Raw genomic sequence first — 17,679 nt, 5'->3', positions numbered from 1 at the left:
TACAAACATACAACATTTTCTCTCTTACTCCAGGCAATATCTGTCCCACCGGGTAGCCTAGTTTTTAGATTTCCTCAGCTAAGACTTTTGTCACCACTCCAATATGTGGAGGTGGGTAAAATTTGGTTTGTGGTGCACAAAGTACCACAAAATAACATTTGCAAAACTCAACAGCAGTGTTTCTTTCCAGAAGCAATGGCATAGGTCCCTTTGGATAATCTTAACATCTCTGTTGACATGTTTGTGGTGCTGTATATCTTCAGATGAAGACATCCCCATTGAAAGATTAAGTTGAGGCCGCTCTGGACACCCATGGGGGAAGCTGACAAAACAGTATATTTATGATTTAAGTGTACTGATCCTCTCACAGTAATGGGAACACAATGTGCCAGTGTACAGGAGATGAAAGCTTAAAAGTGAAATCTCTTGCAATAAGAAAGGTTAAGAAATGCATAAAAGAGCCAAACTGCTGCTGTAAATACTCAGTTAAGCACCGAATGCGTATTAATCTATGACTACAGTAAAAGCATGGTCTCTACTAAACACATGATTTAACTCATTTTGAGTGAAGGTTTGCTTTAAACAGTGCACTAGATATTTTAGGAGATGATTTAAAACCTTTTTTGAAAATGAAGCCATTTAATTTCTGTTTTTAAAGATTTATTGTTAGGAGAAATGACAGGGCTTCGAACTGAAAGACAAACTGGGCAGGGTAGTCCGCAATGAAGCCAAAAACTGAATATGTTGGTTAGGTGCTTCAATGATTCTTTTGTCTCCTTTGCTGTGCACTGAGCAGCAACTATATTTTGAGAAATGTAAGTTATGATGGAGCTAAGCGATCATTTCTATATGGATGTGAAGGTTGTATTCCTCTGACAGTTGTTTTTAGCTTCAGGGGAAGAGGAGGGTGACAGATCAACCTCATGATCATACTATAATCAGGACGATTAATGCAGTCATTATATAAAAATGATAATGGCTTTTGTTTGTCATACCAGAAATAATTCTCATAGATTTATTTGTTAGAAGCTTATTCATTAAGTTATTTTCCAAGGAGTACAACAAATGTTTATTAAAAAAAAGGATATTCTACAGAACAGTTAAAAAAAAACAAACACAAATGTGAATATGTTAAAAGCTGAAAAATCATAAATCAACCAGTAGACAATGAAAGTGTCAAAATCTTGAATTATTTTAGAGAACACTGCATGTTTGATCACAGCTTTGAGTCTCCCTTGAAAGCACATTTCCCTCTTCAAATGCTCCCTGCAGAGTGTAGACGCACAGTGAAAAATAAGAGACAGAGCAACAAGAGAAAGTTGGCTGGAAAGTACTGGGTCCCCTGGCATCTTTTCCAACACACAGCCAAGATCGCCATATTGTGACTCTAAACAAAATCGAATGGTTGGCACTGTGACAAGCCAGCCTCTGTTGTGTTCAGATCCACCGAGTCAGCACGACTGCGCTCCTTCATTCTCAGGTCACCCTGTGCACCAGCCAGCAGGGAGCGCCAGTCATGTTTACTCTACTGCTGGATGGTTACTGTGTCATTAGTCTTTTGGCAGCAAGTTGAAAAAAAAAAATAAATAAATAAAATAAAACAAGAAGCATCGATCACTTTGTGCTAAGTTTTTTTCACAAAATGCAGTCCATCCTCCGCTCTTTCCAATTCATTAAGTTGCTTTGTGAGTAAAGACTCCTGCTGGGTTGGGACTGAAACTGATTTATGTGATTCAAAGAATGGACATCTATCCACAGAATAAATATTTAACTTTACAAGTTCATCTCACTTAATAGCTGTACAAACAAACACACAAAACACTTGTGTCCAGATGTAGTATAATTACTTGCACTTGCTGGGCTCATTTTTTAAATTGTTTTTCAAAATTTAAAATATGGAATTTTAGCCAATGGAGACATTTCGACCAATAACACAACTAACCAGGAAGAGCAAACAAATATGAGGAACCATATTCTCAAGAGTTAGATACTAAAACAATTAAAATGAAAGCATTTTTTCATTCTGACTTTTTTCCCTATTGAGAAGCCAGGGCCATAAAATTTTTGACATTATTGCTTGAGACTAACATTCATCAATTCTTGAAATGGCTGTAGATTAATTCCCAGTCAATGGCTTAATCATTATAGTTCCAATAAATACAAGTTCATTGACATATTGATAGTTTTTCTCATTTTATCTATTATGGGAATAATGTGTTGTATGGTGTGCATGTGTGTGTCTGTGTGTGTAACCTCAATATATTCTCACACAGAGGTGTAATATCTATAGTAGAGAAACCTTTTATGTCGGTGAAGCAGAAATGGTTGGTCTCTGAGGTGACGACTGCCTATTTTTACGACAGCGCAATAAAAGAAACGTCTCCATGACACATACAGTAACTACACAAACCACATGCGCGCACGGCATACATACCAACACAAACGCACACAGGAAAAGACTTTGACAGCCTCATAGGCACACATCCATTACTGACTACCCAATAACAGCCTTTTACAGGCAAATAAAGGGTATTAGTGTAAGAGCTGTAAAACCTGTCACACCTCTGGTTATAAGCGTCGGACAGTCAAACACTGAAGGGCAAAAAGAAAAACATGTCCAACGGGAGATAAAAGAATCGATGAGGGAAAGAGAGAGAGTTAAAAGGGAGTGAGATTAGCCACATAGCACTGTGTACTCACTGGGATGCAAACAGGCTAATTGCTCTGAGACCAACATAAGGCACTGAGATGAGGAGCATAAACAGCTCTGATCGATTGTTGGAAGTTTTGGGGACATATGTGTACACAGTCATGGATAGACATGGTGTGTGTGTGTGTGCCAGAGGGGGGGGGGGGGTGAGGTGGGGAGGTTACATGGCCCACAGGGATGATGGAGTTGATACCAGATAGCTATCAAATACTGTGCAGCATAAAATTGCACACACTAGAAATCAGTCTACATATATACAGTATATATAGATAGATAGATGTATACCTGTGATTACTCACTGTACTGGAGCTGCCTTCGTGAGGTATCAAGTACAGCATATACTGCATCAGCGATTATATAGATGGTTAGTCAGTGCAACTTAAAGTGATCAGTTACTGTGTGTTAATGAGAAGTAGAAAATTTGAGGCGTCTGCGTCATTTCTTTACTACAGAACAGTAGACAAAAAAGCACAATTTACACTGGCACAATGAGCAACGAATATCAGCTATGAAAGATTCCACTTGTCATCCTCAGCCACCTAATTCCATTTTACACACACATCAGTTGTATCAGTGGCAGCTCATCCTCATTTAAAACCATTACTGACTTTCCTGCAGAGAATTCAGCAACATTCAGTGGATGTGATTATTTTGTTCTTTTTCTGAGCGCTTGGGTCGGTGTTCAATTCATTTGCTCACCTATCAGTTTGAAGTAAGTGTTAAATTATTGTGCTATTTGAGCTTGCGCTACAGCGAGCTCTGTCAACATTTGTAGAGAGACGGACTACTGGAAATCTCATATTGGTAATATTCAAAAAGATCCTAATTGTTATTCATGATTGCTTACCTCCCTCTCATACTCAGAATTGTCGTGCCAGACGAGAAGAGGATGGGGAGTTTGAGATTTGGGTGTAGGGCTGGTGGTGGGTGGGGTTGAGAACATAAACTACAGCTGGGCAAACCTAGGTTGCACACTGTGCAATCAAGCTGAGTTGTGACTGCCTCCCAGCGGTGATTGGTATTGCTGCATGACGGATGCATCCTCCATGAACCTTCATCTCATTCTTAGCTTCTGTGAATTCTGAGATGTTTTAAGAGGAGGAGTGGAGTAGTTTTTATTGGCTGTGGAAAATAAGCAAAGCGTATGCGTCCCACTTTGGCTCGTATTCATCAAACTTCAAAAGAATTACACACGAGAGGCTGTTTAGGAGTAGAAATGTTTCTTTGCTGACTTGCATCATGTCTCCTTTTTCATTATGAGTGTATTCCCAGTCATGGCTGAGAAGAATAAAATTACAGCAGAAGTGCAGAAGGAACGCTAAAGCCAATTATTGGTTTGGCATTATTCTGCAAAACATATTTTATTTCATGTCTCTTTTTATTTTTATTTCTTTGAATAATTTATTATCTGTGCTTAACATTTTGTGAAATGAAAGTCCAACTTATGATATGTAAATTGATTAAAAACTAAATCAACTTTGATGAAATGGAATCTGCTAGACAAGGTACATCAGAGAAAATATGATAAGGAAAATGAAGCACCACATTGGGTGTGAAGGTAATAAAGATGAATGGAAAATGAATGAATGCAAAAAAAAAAAAAAAAGTATATTTGTTTTATGCCTTTTGTTTGCATTCCTGTTAAATTCAGAAGAGGAAAAAAGCGGCATCCCATCAAATGTTCAAATTCAAATAATATTTATCATGGCCAATAACATTTTGCTCAGTCAATCACACCATATCTTTGAGGGAATGTTTGCAGTCTGTGTGTAGCACACATCCACAGTCATCAGTGTCATATCTAACAATAAAGAGATGGAACAGGGGTTTGTTGAGTAAAGGCAATAAAGATTTAGTTCAAAGCTTTCGTTGCATGCTGAAATAGAGCTGATAATTTAAAAGTGACCTGTCATCCACACAGTGATTGCAAACCTCTTCTTGACACATATGATATGTATGCATGTATAGAAAAGCGACAGTGACATCCAGTGCATAGAACGTGCCATTTATTCCCTGTTACAAGGGGGAAAAGCACCAGGGAGGAATAATATTGCCTGACAACTGACCAGATTTTCATACTTATTATTAATCAACAAATACCCTTAAAACACTGTATCTATCCCGCAGACTGGTAGCACCAACACTTATTGTGTTGAGTCTCTGTTTAAGTATCTTTTAACACCTTCCTTTGATCCATGTCATCACATTCCTCACAAAACTGAAGTCTGGGGGGGGTCGAAATCAATCCTCGACAAAATGAAGGGATACCTGTGTGACCAAGGGCAAGCCTATGATATGCTAATGCATTAGGAGAGAAAAAAGAAGTAATAGAAAATGTTGTTAACTTCGCTGGACTGCACATGAATAAAAATTATCGAGCACTAAACCTCTTAACCAAGGACATCCAAATGAGAATAGCATGTGGAGTGGCCATTCATAGTGCACCATGCCATGGCATTTGTACAGTTTTAGTTTCAGTGTCTGTGAAGTTCAAGCATCTTTCCTTCAATCTAAAGCCAATTATCCTTGTGCCAATATGTTCTTTGTACCACTCAGGAGGATGGTTTAATAACTGGAACCTGGAAAATGAATATCTCAATCGATGTACTCAGTACAAGCAATGTCATCGAATTTCCATTAGAAAAGATAGCTGCAAATGGTGATTTGACAGAGCAGGCAGAGATGAAGTGCACACGGAGAAATCATCCTAAATCTGAGTTACTTTTTCTATTTTCCTTTAAGCTTAGAACAGTGACAACTTGTCTTTGCCAGTTAGGGCCAATAAAATAACATTAAAGGCTCAGTCTCGCTGTATCAGTCATACCAAAGAAGCTGATCAGTCTCACTCTGGTCACATCAATGCATTCAATGCGTTTTCTGCTGCTGTTGGTTCACATTGTTATTCGTTTTACAAATATGGGTGTTCACGATGAAGAAAATGAGGAGATTTGAGGAGTATTTACCTCATTCATCCAGTTTCCTCCCACCATCCAAACACATGCACGTTTGTGTTAACTGGTGACTCTAAATTGTCCGTAGGTCTGAGTGTGAGTGGTTGTTCATCTCTGTCTGTTTCTGTATGTTGGTCCTGTGATGGACCGGCGACCTGTCCAGGGTGCACCCTGCCTTCACCCAGTACGGGCTGGGATCGGCTCCAGCAGCCCCGCCACCTGGAAACGGATAAGCAGGGGAAGATGAGTGAGTGAATGAGAGAAAAATTACCAGTATAAGTATTGGTGTAAAGGATTCTGGTCGTGGTAATGCTTGGCTTAGACTGACTACAGTCTTATGGTTTCGCTCAGCCCAACTTTGTGCATTTGTTTTTATGCAACCATCATTTTGGATAGTTAAATAAATTTCCTCTTTGATTTGAACAAATGGTTTGATGATGAAAGTGCTGTATGGATATATACTGCCCTCTAATGGCTTCATCTCTCGCATCCATTTATGTGACTTTTTCCCCAAATCATTCTCCCCTGTAGAGGGCCCCCTTGTCAAAGTTATTGTATCTTGATCAACTTCCATTTTTTTATTGGTCATAATGTCAAACAGAATGACCAGAACGAATCCTCTACATTTGGAAATATGAGAAAAATGCTTGGCACAAGCAGACTTGTTGCACACAATAAGGAAAGGCTGGTAATCAGAACATGGGATGTGACAGTGTATGGATGAGAGAAAACATCCCTATTTCTCCCCCTCAAGCAACAGGAGCAGATGGCATTTCAGAACCAATCACCGTTTCAGATTCTATTGCCCAATCAGTTTTACATTTATATGTAAAGTAGCTTACTCTTCCATCAGATCAACAGATGGCTTGAAATGTAAGCTTGGGGACAGTTATGTAAAAACTTCATGTCTATTCCTCATTCCAAAACAAAAACGAGTTTTGAAAATAGCAGGAGGGAGCCTTCGGGGTTAAGGCACATGATGTGATTTTATCTCATGATAGTTCAGAAGGTATCAGATTTAAGTACTTACAATACTGGCTCAGCGACTGCACTTGGAACATGGAAATTTTCATTATTGACTTAATACTTCAAACAGACAGGGACACTTGGAAGAGCTACAAACCCAAAACAAAGTGAACACCTCAGTTTGTCCCAGGACGCACACACAAACATATATGTATATTCATACACACATAAATACTACATAGAGCAATCTAAGCTAAAACTGTATTATATTTTTTTATGCCAAAATAAGATATGGTTATAATTTTACATAAAATAGTGGCACATTCAGTAACAGGGAACTGCAGCTTTCATTTGAATACAGCAGAGAATAAAGAGCAATAATTTGCTTCTGTTTTTGGTTTTTTTTTTCGTCAATGTATGAACTAGCATGAAATCATCAGTAACACACAGCTTTAGCACCTAATAACCTAATTAAATTTGTTCAGTCAACTTTCTGGTATTCAACCAGTAACTTACTGTTCCTAAATGCCTAATATTGGGTTAAAGCCGTGATAAATTTGATGTACAATGGCTGTGAGGTTGCAATATGGGAATAGCTCATGTTTAAGCTGCATTTTAATGACTGTTCTTATCAAACCATTTTTTGGCCCACTCAGTAAAGTACAGCAATATACTACAATGATAACCAAAGTAATTCTAATCATGTACTGTAAGTCAGTTAGTCAGAAGTAATTCATAATAGTATATTATTCAACCATTCTTATTTAACATGCTTTTTCCTCTTTCCCCATCCAGTGGTATAAGATGTGCAGCACTAAAGAAAGCAGCGTAAAAGATTCCTATTTTAGAATAAAAAATGAAGTAGTCTTCAAAAAAGAGGGAGACAATTGAATGAGATTTTACAAATAGGTGAATAAACTTTGATTTAAATGAATACACACACACATTTAATGGTCCTTTCCTTTGGTTTAATAAAACAATGTGCACATCGAACGCGACTACAAACCAAGTCTACAAGGAAACAACACTTGTGAATTTCAAGGACTCTGGGAAATTCACTTGTAACCTGCTACATATCTGTTTTGTGCTACTTGAATCAGTCACATAACAAGCATAATCCCCTTTAGACTGCATCAGTGATGATCAATGCCCCGAAAAGTTATTCTGACCCTCCAATGATAATAAAGGGATTTTTAAAATTCACTGAGCTAAGAAGCCACAAGTCTTATGTGCTTGGTCAAAGTTCTTTAAGGCTTTTTTAATATAAAAGTATAATGACATCCTCGAAGTATGGCATGAAATATTTAGAGTTTTGTCTAAAGCAAGAGCAGAGTCCACTTAGGATCATTAACATACTTTCACTGAATAGTTATACAGTCCTCAATGAGTGCTATATCCAAAATACTTTTGTTAAAACTGTATATTAAAAGCCCAACCTTTATATTTTAACGTAGCACTCATGCATTCACATTGTGTGCTATACATTCTCTTTAGCATGCACTGCACCTTGGCTTACATGCAAGTATAACAGCAGAATCACGAACATAAATGATGGCGTGGTAAAAGAAGAAATTAAATATTATCTTTCCTTTACATAGAAAATTTTCAATAGCCACAACGGACAACTTAATCAGTGAACAGAATCATTGTCTTCTGACATGCACAAAAAAAAGTGCAACACAAAATACAGTGTCATTGATAATACTGGTTACAGTCAGTGCATACACTTTCCCTCACTGTAGCGCTCTTTACACCGACTTTCTCCTCGAACGGGGAAACTCCCGGAAGCTATGCCCAGGTGAGAGCGTGCTTCCTGGGGAAGAGAGTCCGGTGTTGTCCCTGGAACCTGGCAGGCAGCCCTGGATCCTGTAGGAAACTGAGTTGCAGTAAACTGAATTGATATGGCAGCTATGGTGTTCACTGTGGGACATAAGAGGACTATCACAAATCCCTAGGCGGTAGCACACGCAGGAACAGAGGGAGCTAAGGCTCGACTCCGGCCTGTGCCTTCCTGCCTTGATCTGAAAATGTAGCCTGTTTCTGCAGGGGCTCCTTTGCCTTTCCTGATCCTCCACTGGGGAAGCAATGAGGTTGGTGCGACTCGTTCCCTCCTCCATCGGGAGGAAGAGCGTACTGTGGCTGTGGCTGATCACCACATTGCTCTGGTTCCTCTCCCTGTGGCTGCCTCTGCTTTGTTCATCTCCAACATGGAGACCAACAGCGCCATCCAAAAGGCCTCGGTCCCTCTTCATCGATGCCCTCTCTTGAGCATCTCTTTTCTCATCCTCAGTGTTCATAGTGAGGAAGCGGAGAACCACCAAGTTCAGGAAGGCCCCGATAACAGTTAAACCCACCAGGATGTACATGAAACTGAATGCCACGTAAGGTGTTTTCTCCTGGAGGTCTTCCTTTTTCTGCAGGGCCACAAAGTCCCCAAAGCCAATAGTGGTGAGTGTGATGAAGCAGTAGTAGTAAGCATGGAAGAAGCTCCATCCCTCAAAGTGGGAGAACGCCGCAGCTCCCACACACAGCGTCCCAATGCAGGACAGGAAGCCCACAAGGACCATGTTCTCCATGGACACTTCTGTGCGTCGGAAGCCCATACACTGCTTTGCCTTATGGAGGAGATAGCGGACAAACGTGTTCATCCGCTCTCCCAGGCTCTGGAACATGACCAAGGTGAGAGGAATGCCCAAAACAGCATAGAACATGCAGAAGACTTTTCCTGCATCTGTGCCTGGCGCTGCGTGTCCATAACCTGAATGCAGATAGAAGATAAATCAGTCTGTCTCATACTGTAGAAATAAATGAATGGTCACACAATAAAATAAAAAATGATTGTTATTATGTTGATGTATTTAAAGATAAGCCTAAGACTGCAGTCCTGTAGATAAACATAAAATGCCTAAATGCAACAGCAACTGAGTAAGACAATGGAAGTAAAACAAAGATGGATGCTTTGCATCAACTTACCAATGGTGGTGATGACTGTTATTGCAAAGTAAAAAGAGCCGGCGAATTTCCACTGTCGGCCGGCGCGGTGGGGCTCCGCTTGCAGCACCACCCGCTCGATCTCCCGGTAGTCGTCCTCGGAGAAGCGGTACTTCTTCTTCATCTCGCTGCGCTTCTGCTCCAGGATGCGCCTGCGGGAGCTCTCCGACTCGGACTCCAGCGCGTCAAACACCGCGGCGCCCACCAGCAGGTAGGAGAACATGCAGAGGATGAGCGACAGGGTCCGGACGTTTTGCTTCTTCATCCTCGGCGTCGGCATGGAGGCGGACGGGCGGCTCGGCACGGCTACAGGTGGCGGCGGCGGCGGAGGTCTTGTTCTCCTTCCCCGGCGTGCGGAGCCCACATTGGTGTTGCAGCCTGTTGCGTAAAACGTTAGCGGCCGGTTCAAGAGAAACGCGTCCGGAGAGCAGAGCCAGAGATGCGTCTCAGCGGGAGAAAACGTCCCGCTGAGGTAAACCAGCTCATGTTCCACGCTGCTCCCGACGCGGTCATCTGTTAAAATAAAGTGGACCCAGTCCCTTCGCATGCGCAAAGCAGCCTCTTCTTAAAAAAAATAAAAACAACAGCGGTGTAATGGTTTATGGACCGGTGATCGCTCTTACCATACCTGTGTGGAGCACAGACCCTAACCCTGACCCCTAACCCTGACCCGGAGGAGAGGAGTGGAGAGGACCGGGAACTCTGTGGACACCCAGAGGCTGACATGTGCTGCCAAAACAAACAAAAATATATATATATATATAAAATAAAGAATAAAACGATGCAATAAAGCCAAGAGCAGCCACTTTAGATTCAGGAATCCTGTTTCAACTCAGGCATAAGACACAGTAATCATGATAATGAAGTTCACTTATATTCAGCAGCGTGCTCCGTTTTTATTTTGCAATTTTAAAATGCTAAAAAACATATGTATATAAAAAAAAGACTCATACATGGAGCCGTGAACGTTTTTCGAAATTGTAACTAACTAGCAAGAACAAAATTTAAAGGACAACCTGATATTCTCATGCATATACAAATATTCACGTGCTTAATTAAATTATTAGAAATTCTATTGATTAAATAAAATAATCATCTCAAAGACAAATGCTGTTTTTTTTTCCCTCTGTGTCCTCACCTCATAGAAAAACTTACATTTTCACTGTGCTGTGTCTTTATAATTCAATGTCCTGGTCAGGTAGAAAAATGTGTGTATACAGTGTGTTGGTGTCACATCAGGCATTAATCCATTCATTCATTCATTCATTCATTCATTCATTCCTGGAGCCAATCTCAGCTCAAGTCACCCTGGTCAGGTCACCAGTCCACACAGACAGACAGAGACCAACAACCACTCACACTCACACTCATACTCAGACCTAAAGATAATTTAGAGTCACCAATCAAGCTAAACATGCATGCCTTTGGATGGTGGGAGGAAAGCCAGGCAAGCATGGGAAGATCATGCAAACTCCACATAGAAGGGCCCCGGGCCCAGGAACCGAACCTCTGACCTTCTTGTTGTGGAGCAGCACTAACCACTGTACCGCCATGCAACCTCACAGCAGGCAGCTGGTGCATGTATGTACAGTGGCTAAATGAACAACACTGCTGCGCTAGATCCTGCTGGAAACTGACTGTAGGTGATGCTGGTTGCCATGGTTACTGATACCAAAAGCACAGACCTGGACCGTCAGTGGGGTTGCATTCGAGCTAATATGTTGAGCGCAACGATACAGGCCCCCTTTTTCAGTGCATCGTGTGATTTTTCGGGCTGGATTGTTCTGGTCAAACACTGAGACGGAATAAAGTTGCATGAGAAACAAAGTGAATAGATGCATCCTCATTGTGTCTCAGTGGGTATTGGCAGCACTAACAGGGTGTTGCAGGTGGATTATTGCACGTCCTTCTGTTCCTCTCAAACAGAGCAACCTGCTCTCAGAGGATCTGTTTTTGTGTTAAGTGGCTAAATCAGCATTTATTCTATCCCAGTCATGATTCAAACCAGCTCTCCATAAATCAATTACATCTGAGCTGATAAGAGAGGAACCTGAAGCCGTATTAGCTGCTCATCAATCCAGCTTGTATTTGCATGCCTTTCAAAGCCCAAGGACCTGCAACAGAGTGAGGAGGCCCATCAATCCACATCGGGCCTGGGCTTCAGGATAACTAATTTGACTCAAAGAGATGCTTTATTGATTTAGTTTTGCTCTCTTTGTTCTCTTTCCTCAGCTACTTTTTGTTAAGCACACAAGATGTTATTTATGAGGAATACAAAAGCTGGAGCTAAGATTCAAGACAACAGCAGCTTGCCTTTCTTTCCCAACACTGCTGTGCGCACTGAAGGTGGCAAGAGGCACCACACTGACCTCTCACTGGGAGTTTTCATGACTCTGCAACGCCAGTCTGGCAGTGTCTGATCATCCAGTCACCGGTGAGGGAACATGCATCTACAAGGTGACTTTACAGGATGTGGAAACCCCAACAGACCATAAAACACAGAATGAATGTTGTCACAACAGGTCATGAAGAAAGGAATAAATGTAACAGTGTCTTTTGATGTGGACCTGAGTGAAATTTCTCTCCTACAGCAACACATCAGTCAAAACTGAGCTTGTCCTGTAAGTTTCAGGTGAAAAAACAGGGTTCGATGTTGGACGTCAGTGGAACACAGTGTTTTAGAGAGGTTTCTGTTCTGTATCTATACACACATTTCACAAAAGCACTTTTTTTCTCTCGCAGCGTCTTTACATTACTTCAACTCATCTCTCAACAATATTTTCCCATACACAAACTTGAATTTGACGTGCAAACTCATTTTACTGGATTTCAAAGATTCTTGAACAACCTTTCTTTATGAACATCAATTTGACCTTAATATGTATTGGGTGTCGTCATTGTCCATGATTTGTCATTTCCCAGTCAATGGGATCTCTGATGAAAAAGTGAACTCAAATGCTGTCAAACTTCGAGTTGCGAACAGGATCTCTTGCTCTTTTTTATTTCCTGCACAACCCATTTTTTTTTTTTTGAAGGAATTCTAGAAGTTCATAAACTTAAGATAGTTAAGATAAAAGTTAATGGTACAAATAAACACCAATTCAAAAACTTTCATAAACAGATCTTTTAAAAGCCAATTTGGTTACATAAAAGGTTTAAATGTACTTTCTGTTATTCTTGATTTCAAGGGCAGTTCAGTCAAACTTGACTAACTTGTATGAACCGAATCCTCAGAAGTTGTTCAGTTTAAAATATTCTACAAATGAATGTAATAATTAACAAATGAAATAATGGTGTGCAGAAACAGCCCAAAAGTTGAAAGCTTGCTCCTGTTCAGGCTACTGAAGTTGTAGGCAGAGACCAGGAATGGCTGTAACAGATTTTGTGATTTTCCAATAAATCAAAAACCATTTAATCCGTAACAACCAATGTGGTATATTATAAATGTCACTATTTCAACTACTGAAACCATGTTTTTTGGTGGATGTATGAAATATGCACAGGTTGCAAAATTGATTTACAAACTGTCGCTCCACTCTTACATTCTAGTTGTAAAACATGCCAGGGGCACTAACATGACTAAAATAAAAAATAATTACTCATGTACTACGAAGGCAACACATTATTTATCATTTACATTACTGTGACTATTGCAACATTATGTAGCCAACCCCCTGACTGATGTGCTGTTTCTGATTTCTGTTGTTTGGCACGCTGTAAACAAACTTGCAGCATGCCATTGATTGTCATCAACTTGACAAGTAATCTAATTTATAAACACTTTAATTTAAATATATTTTAAATAGTTTCATTTATCTAACCTCACCCTTATTCTTTTTTTTTTAAATAATAATTAACAAAAACTGATGCAAGAAAAAAGAACTGTGCTTTTATATTTTTTACACTAATCTATGTTACTGCCTCTCTTCTTTGATACAGTCAGTCACAGTCAGTGAAAACGGTGTCAAGAAGTTGGGAAACACTGAGCTCTTAAAGCTATGATGTGACATTTGGCGATGAAACAATGCAAGGGAAAAATTGAATGAATGATCCCAATGTTATGCTAAGAAAGACATTTGCACCATTATTGTAAGCATTGGGTTGTTTAAGTGAAGGGTTTATTTATTTATTTATTTACATTTGAGAAACTTGGAAGAGTATTGGAGTATTTATTTTTATCATAAAGTCAAAAAAAGTCCCAGAATCTATAGTGGTGCTGAGAATAAGCAGATGGTACGAAACCATTTTGAAGAGGCACATGGCATCACACGGAGAAAAGAGGACCTTATGCCTCAAGGTGCATTTCTCAACTGAATATAATCCATCTGCCAATTCTGCAACAACAAAATGTGGCAAAATCCCGCGGGGAGGTTTAAAAAAATTAAGCTCCTCTGTAAATGGCGAACTTGAAGGGAGGAAAAGGAGATCTTTAGCGGAGAACAGCAGCTGTGCTTTGACAAGGATAAGAGACAATTACAGAAAGAGACAATAAGGGAGTGCAGGATTAGGAAGCAGCTTGGTACAGAGAGAATTCCTGTTCAGACAAACCTGTTGTCAGTCAGGGAAAACAGAATGACCTGAAGAACTGGACATATGAACAGATAAGTTCATCAGACAAAGAAAATTATCCGCTGGTGTCATTTGACCTGTGGCTTCAGTAACGGCATTAAAAAAGTATCTGAATTTTTCATATCGCATGTATTATTCCATTTTGCAAAGACAAAAGCACTGAGTATGCTGTCTGGTTATCAACACTTTTCTTAGTCTATGGCATCGAGTTAGTACAATATGAGCCTGTAAGGAAAGATTAAAGACAATCCACCTGTAAAAAAAAATATATATATATATATATATTTGTACAACAATTTATTATGAGCCATACTCGCATTGTTTTCAGCAACATTTATTGGCCATTGTGATTATGATGAAGGTGTGGATGTGTAATACAGACTGACGAAGTCTGAATCAGGAGCTTAGCTTCAGGTGGATGGACACAACACATATTATGAAACAGCTGACCAGTGTTTGGTCTTCTGTTTCATAATGTGTGTTGTGTTGACCCAGATCCATACTCACATATCTATCCTCTATGATCAATTGGACAAAATTGCCCCTGTTATTGTCATTGTAACCAAGACAACAAAGATGGTTAATGAAAAATTACTTTAACCCACTAGCTAGCAGTTTTGGTGCCTTAGGGTTAGGGATGACTGCTTTTAGAGTCATGCCTTGATCATGCCATGGAGATTAAGTTAGGTGCACCACTCTTACTTAATATTGCTGTAACCATGACAACCAAAGCCAGGCACACCTTCCGCTGTGTTATAGACTCTGATGTTTCGAATCAAAGGGCTACAGAGAATGGAGACATTATTTAAAAATGGAGGAACATTTTTCTACGCTGATACTCGACTTAAATTTGAACAATTCAAGACCTAAATTAACACCTTAATTCTACTGAGCGTTTTTTTGTTCACCAGTAAAGGGAAATAAAAAATACCACTAGTGGATAACATGGATGAGCAGACATAAAAAATATTCCACAGCTGTGATATATCTTGCTTTGTGTTGTGTAAAGTAAATATTAAGGAATTACATGTTTTAAAGCAGCATGTGGATAAGTTTACTGTCTTTGAACATTGTTCTGGACAAAGTTGTAACCAGTGAAGCTCTCGTACTAAACTAGACTGATACTTTGCCAATTATTGTATTGCAAAAGTGAATAATGAATTCTTTATCTAAATATTTAAAACTTGTGTCATGCCAGATAAATGGGGTTGAGTTAACTGGCAATGTTTAAATGAACATTACGGTGGGTAGAAGTATTCCCTGGTAAAAATGGGAATAGTAAAGATATACATAAAATTTTACACAACTACTTGATAAAATTTACTTTCCACAAGCAATTTAGTTTGGTACTTAGATAAAACAAGTATCCACATTCACAAAGTGGCTCTTTAGATTAACTGCCAAAACATTTATTTTGGGGAGTTAGGTATACAAACTTTTGATTGCTATACATATTTGTTTTAATTGAAATGCATTCCAGATATTCCTTGTTACTGTGTTACCCTTACTGAAAGTAACTTTTATTGGCCAGAACACTGAGTAAGTGACCCTTCACTCCACCCACATGGTTTCTGCAGGGATAAATCATAGAAAGCAGAGTACTCCGTTAAAAAAAAGTAAAAGTCTCTCTTTAAGTCACTAAATTCGTTACAGACCCCTTTAGGCAATTCCAGACATAATTCAGCATAAAATAATTTTTTCTGTGTATACTAATAAAATCCTTCCATCTGTATCAATCTCACTGAGAATACAGTTATAACGAATCTATTTCATGAAGCAGAGGCATGTAATACCAACAGCAAATACTGGATGCCTGCAGAGCCCTCTGGTTTCCACAGTAACTAGGACCAAAAATAGAAACCCACACCAGCGGCCATTCAACACTGAATCCTCTATAATAATACGTCGCTCTATTTATACGTCCTAATGGTGAAAATGCATAAATGCATCTGTCAGTTTACTGTCAAAAGACGGACATCATGGTCCAATTATATGTTAATACCTTCAAATCCTTATTTTTTTCTATGGGCTCTCATAGTAATGCAATAGAAATACTGAGAACATTACACGTGTCACGACAACACACTTCAAAGATTGGATCACCAGATAAACTGGAGGTAGTATTGGTGTTGGTAGTTGGTAGCGTATTAGGTAAGTGAGAGAGCAAGAGCAGCTGGGCTTTTAGACAAAAGAGCAGCAGTGTCTTGTAATGTGAAAACACCTTCAATAAAACTATACAAGCTTTCTCATGTTTCTATGTTGATGTATTCAACCTATACACTGAAAATAAATGCGATCTGATTTTAAAAATGGTAAACAGGTGCCCCTTTTCTTGTTGACAGCCTCAAAGAAAGAGGCCGATGTTTAACATTTTGGCTACTTTAAGGGCAGAAATGTTTTTCATACCAAGGGGCTAAATAAATGGTGAGAATGGGTGAGAAACGAGTTATAATATGAGGGTGGTTGGACATCTTAGAAATCATCTATCAAGCCATTTGGAGAAGGCAATATAATTTAACCCAAGCAGATGTAACAGAGATATAAGGACAGATTGTGCTGTTTGTGTGGGTGAGGATAGAACGCTTTAAATGTGCACTAGTGGAGAAAATAGTGTGAAAAGTATTCAGAGATAACAATGGATGGATTACTTAATAAGCCTCTAAGGCTCAGGGCAGACTGGGACACGAGGGCTACTGCCAAGATGGCAACAGCGAAGCAGCTCATTTTGAGCTTTAAAGCCACTCTTTAAAAACCTGAGTGACGTCACATGGGTCATGCACATGTTGATGTAAATCTGGGTTGTTCTGCTCTTAAGGATGGAAAGGCCTCAACCTGTGATAACAAGCGTTATCATTTAAGTGTACTGATACTTGGTGTTTGTCAAACCTCTTCTCGGGTTTAATGGGACCTTTGATCTCTCAAGGTTTTAACAACCCCAAAATAAAATGAATGCTCACCACTACTCAATTAGAACTGCACTTAAAGCAGTATAACGTTTGACTTGATGATGATACACGTATTAGATATGTAATATGTATGTAATATAATTTGTTATAATCTTGACAAACTGATCTGATCTGGATCATCATCAAACAGAATTTCCCCTGGGGATCAATAAACTATTTCTGATTTTGATCATCAAAATATCACCGGCGCATCCGACCTACAAATCATAGTGAGACACTTTTCTAGAAGGCAGTTTCTCAGTTATCTGCACAACTTTCGTAGCATGACCAGCTTTTTGTTACATAGCAGTCCAAATAAAGAGTTTTCCTGTACTTACAGAAGGCTGCCTGACTCATATCGGCTGGCTTGCGGTTTTTTTTTTATCACATCAGCACCGCAAGTGTGCGACCTTCAAGTCTCGCACTTGCGGTGTGGAAATTGAAAAATTCAAAAGAAAGCGTACTAATAAACATTATTAAGCGCCAAATAACCAGATGCTAGTGTCAGATGTTGAGTTCAGGAGATGGTATTTAGGTAAAAAAAAGG

At 39.4% G+C, this 17,679-nt stretch overlaps 1 protein-coding gene across 1 annotated transcript; it reads right to left on the bottom strand.

The window, feature by feature from the left end:
- Positions 1-8,375: 8,375 nt before the first annotated feature.
- On the bottom strand, positions 8,376-9,898 carry kcnk15 (potassium channel, subfamily K, member 15). Its single transcript, XM_029507113.1, has 2 exons — positions 9,601-9,898; positions 8,376-9,385 (listed from the first exon to the last, which is right to left on the bottom strand). The coding sequence occupies exons 1-2, from the start codon at positions 9,896-9,898 to the stop codon at positions 8,376-8,378; spliced, it is 1,308 nt and encodes a 435-aa protein (XP_029362973.1).
- Positions 9,899-17,679: the final 7,781 nt, after the last annotated feature.

Source organism: Echeneis naucrates, chromosome 7, assembly GCF_900963305.1.
Source record: "Echeneis naucrates chromosome 7, fEcheNa1.1, whole genome shotgun sequence".
Taxonomy (NCBI): domain Eukaryota; kingdom Metazoa; phylum Chordata; class Actinopteri; order Carangiformes; family Echeneidae; genus Echeneis; species Echeneis naucrates.
Note: the sequence above shows the minus strand (reverse complement) of the source record. Positions and strands in the feature narration are given on the sequence as shown.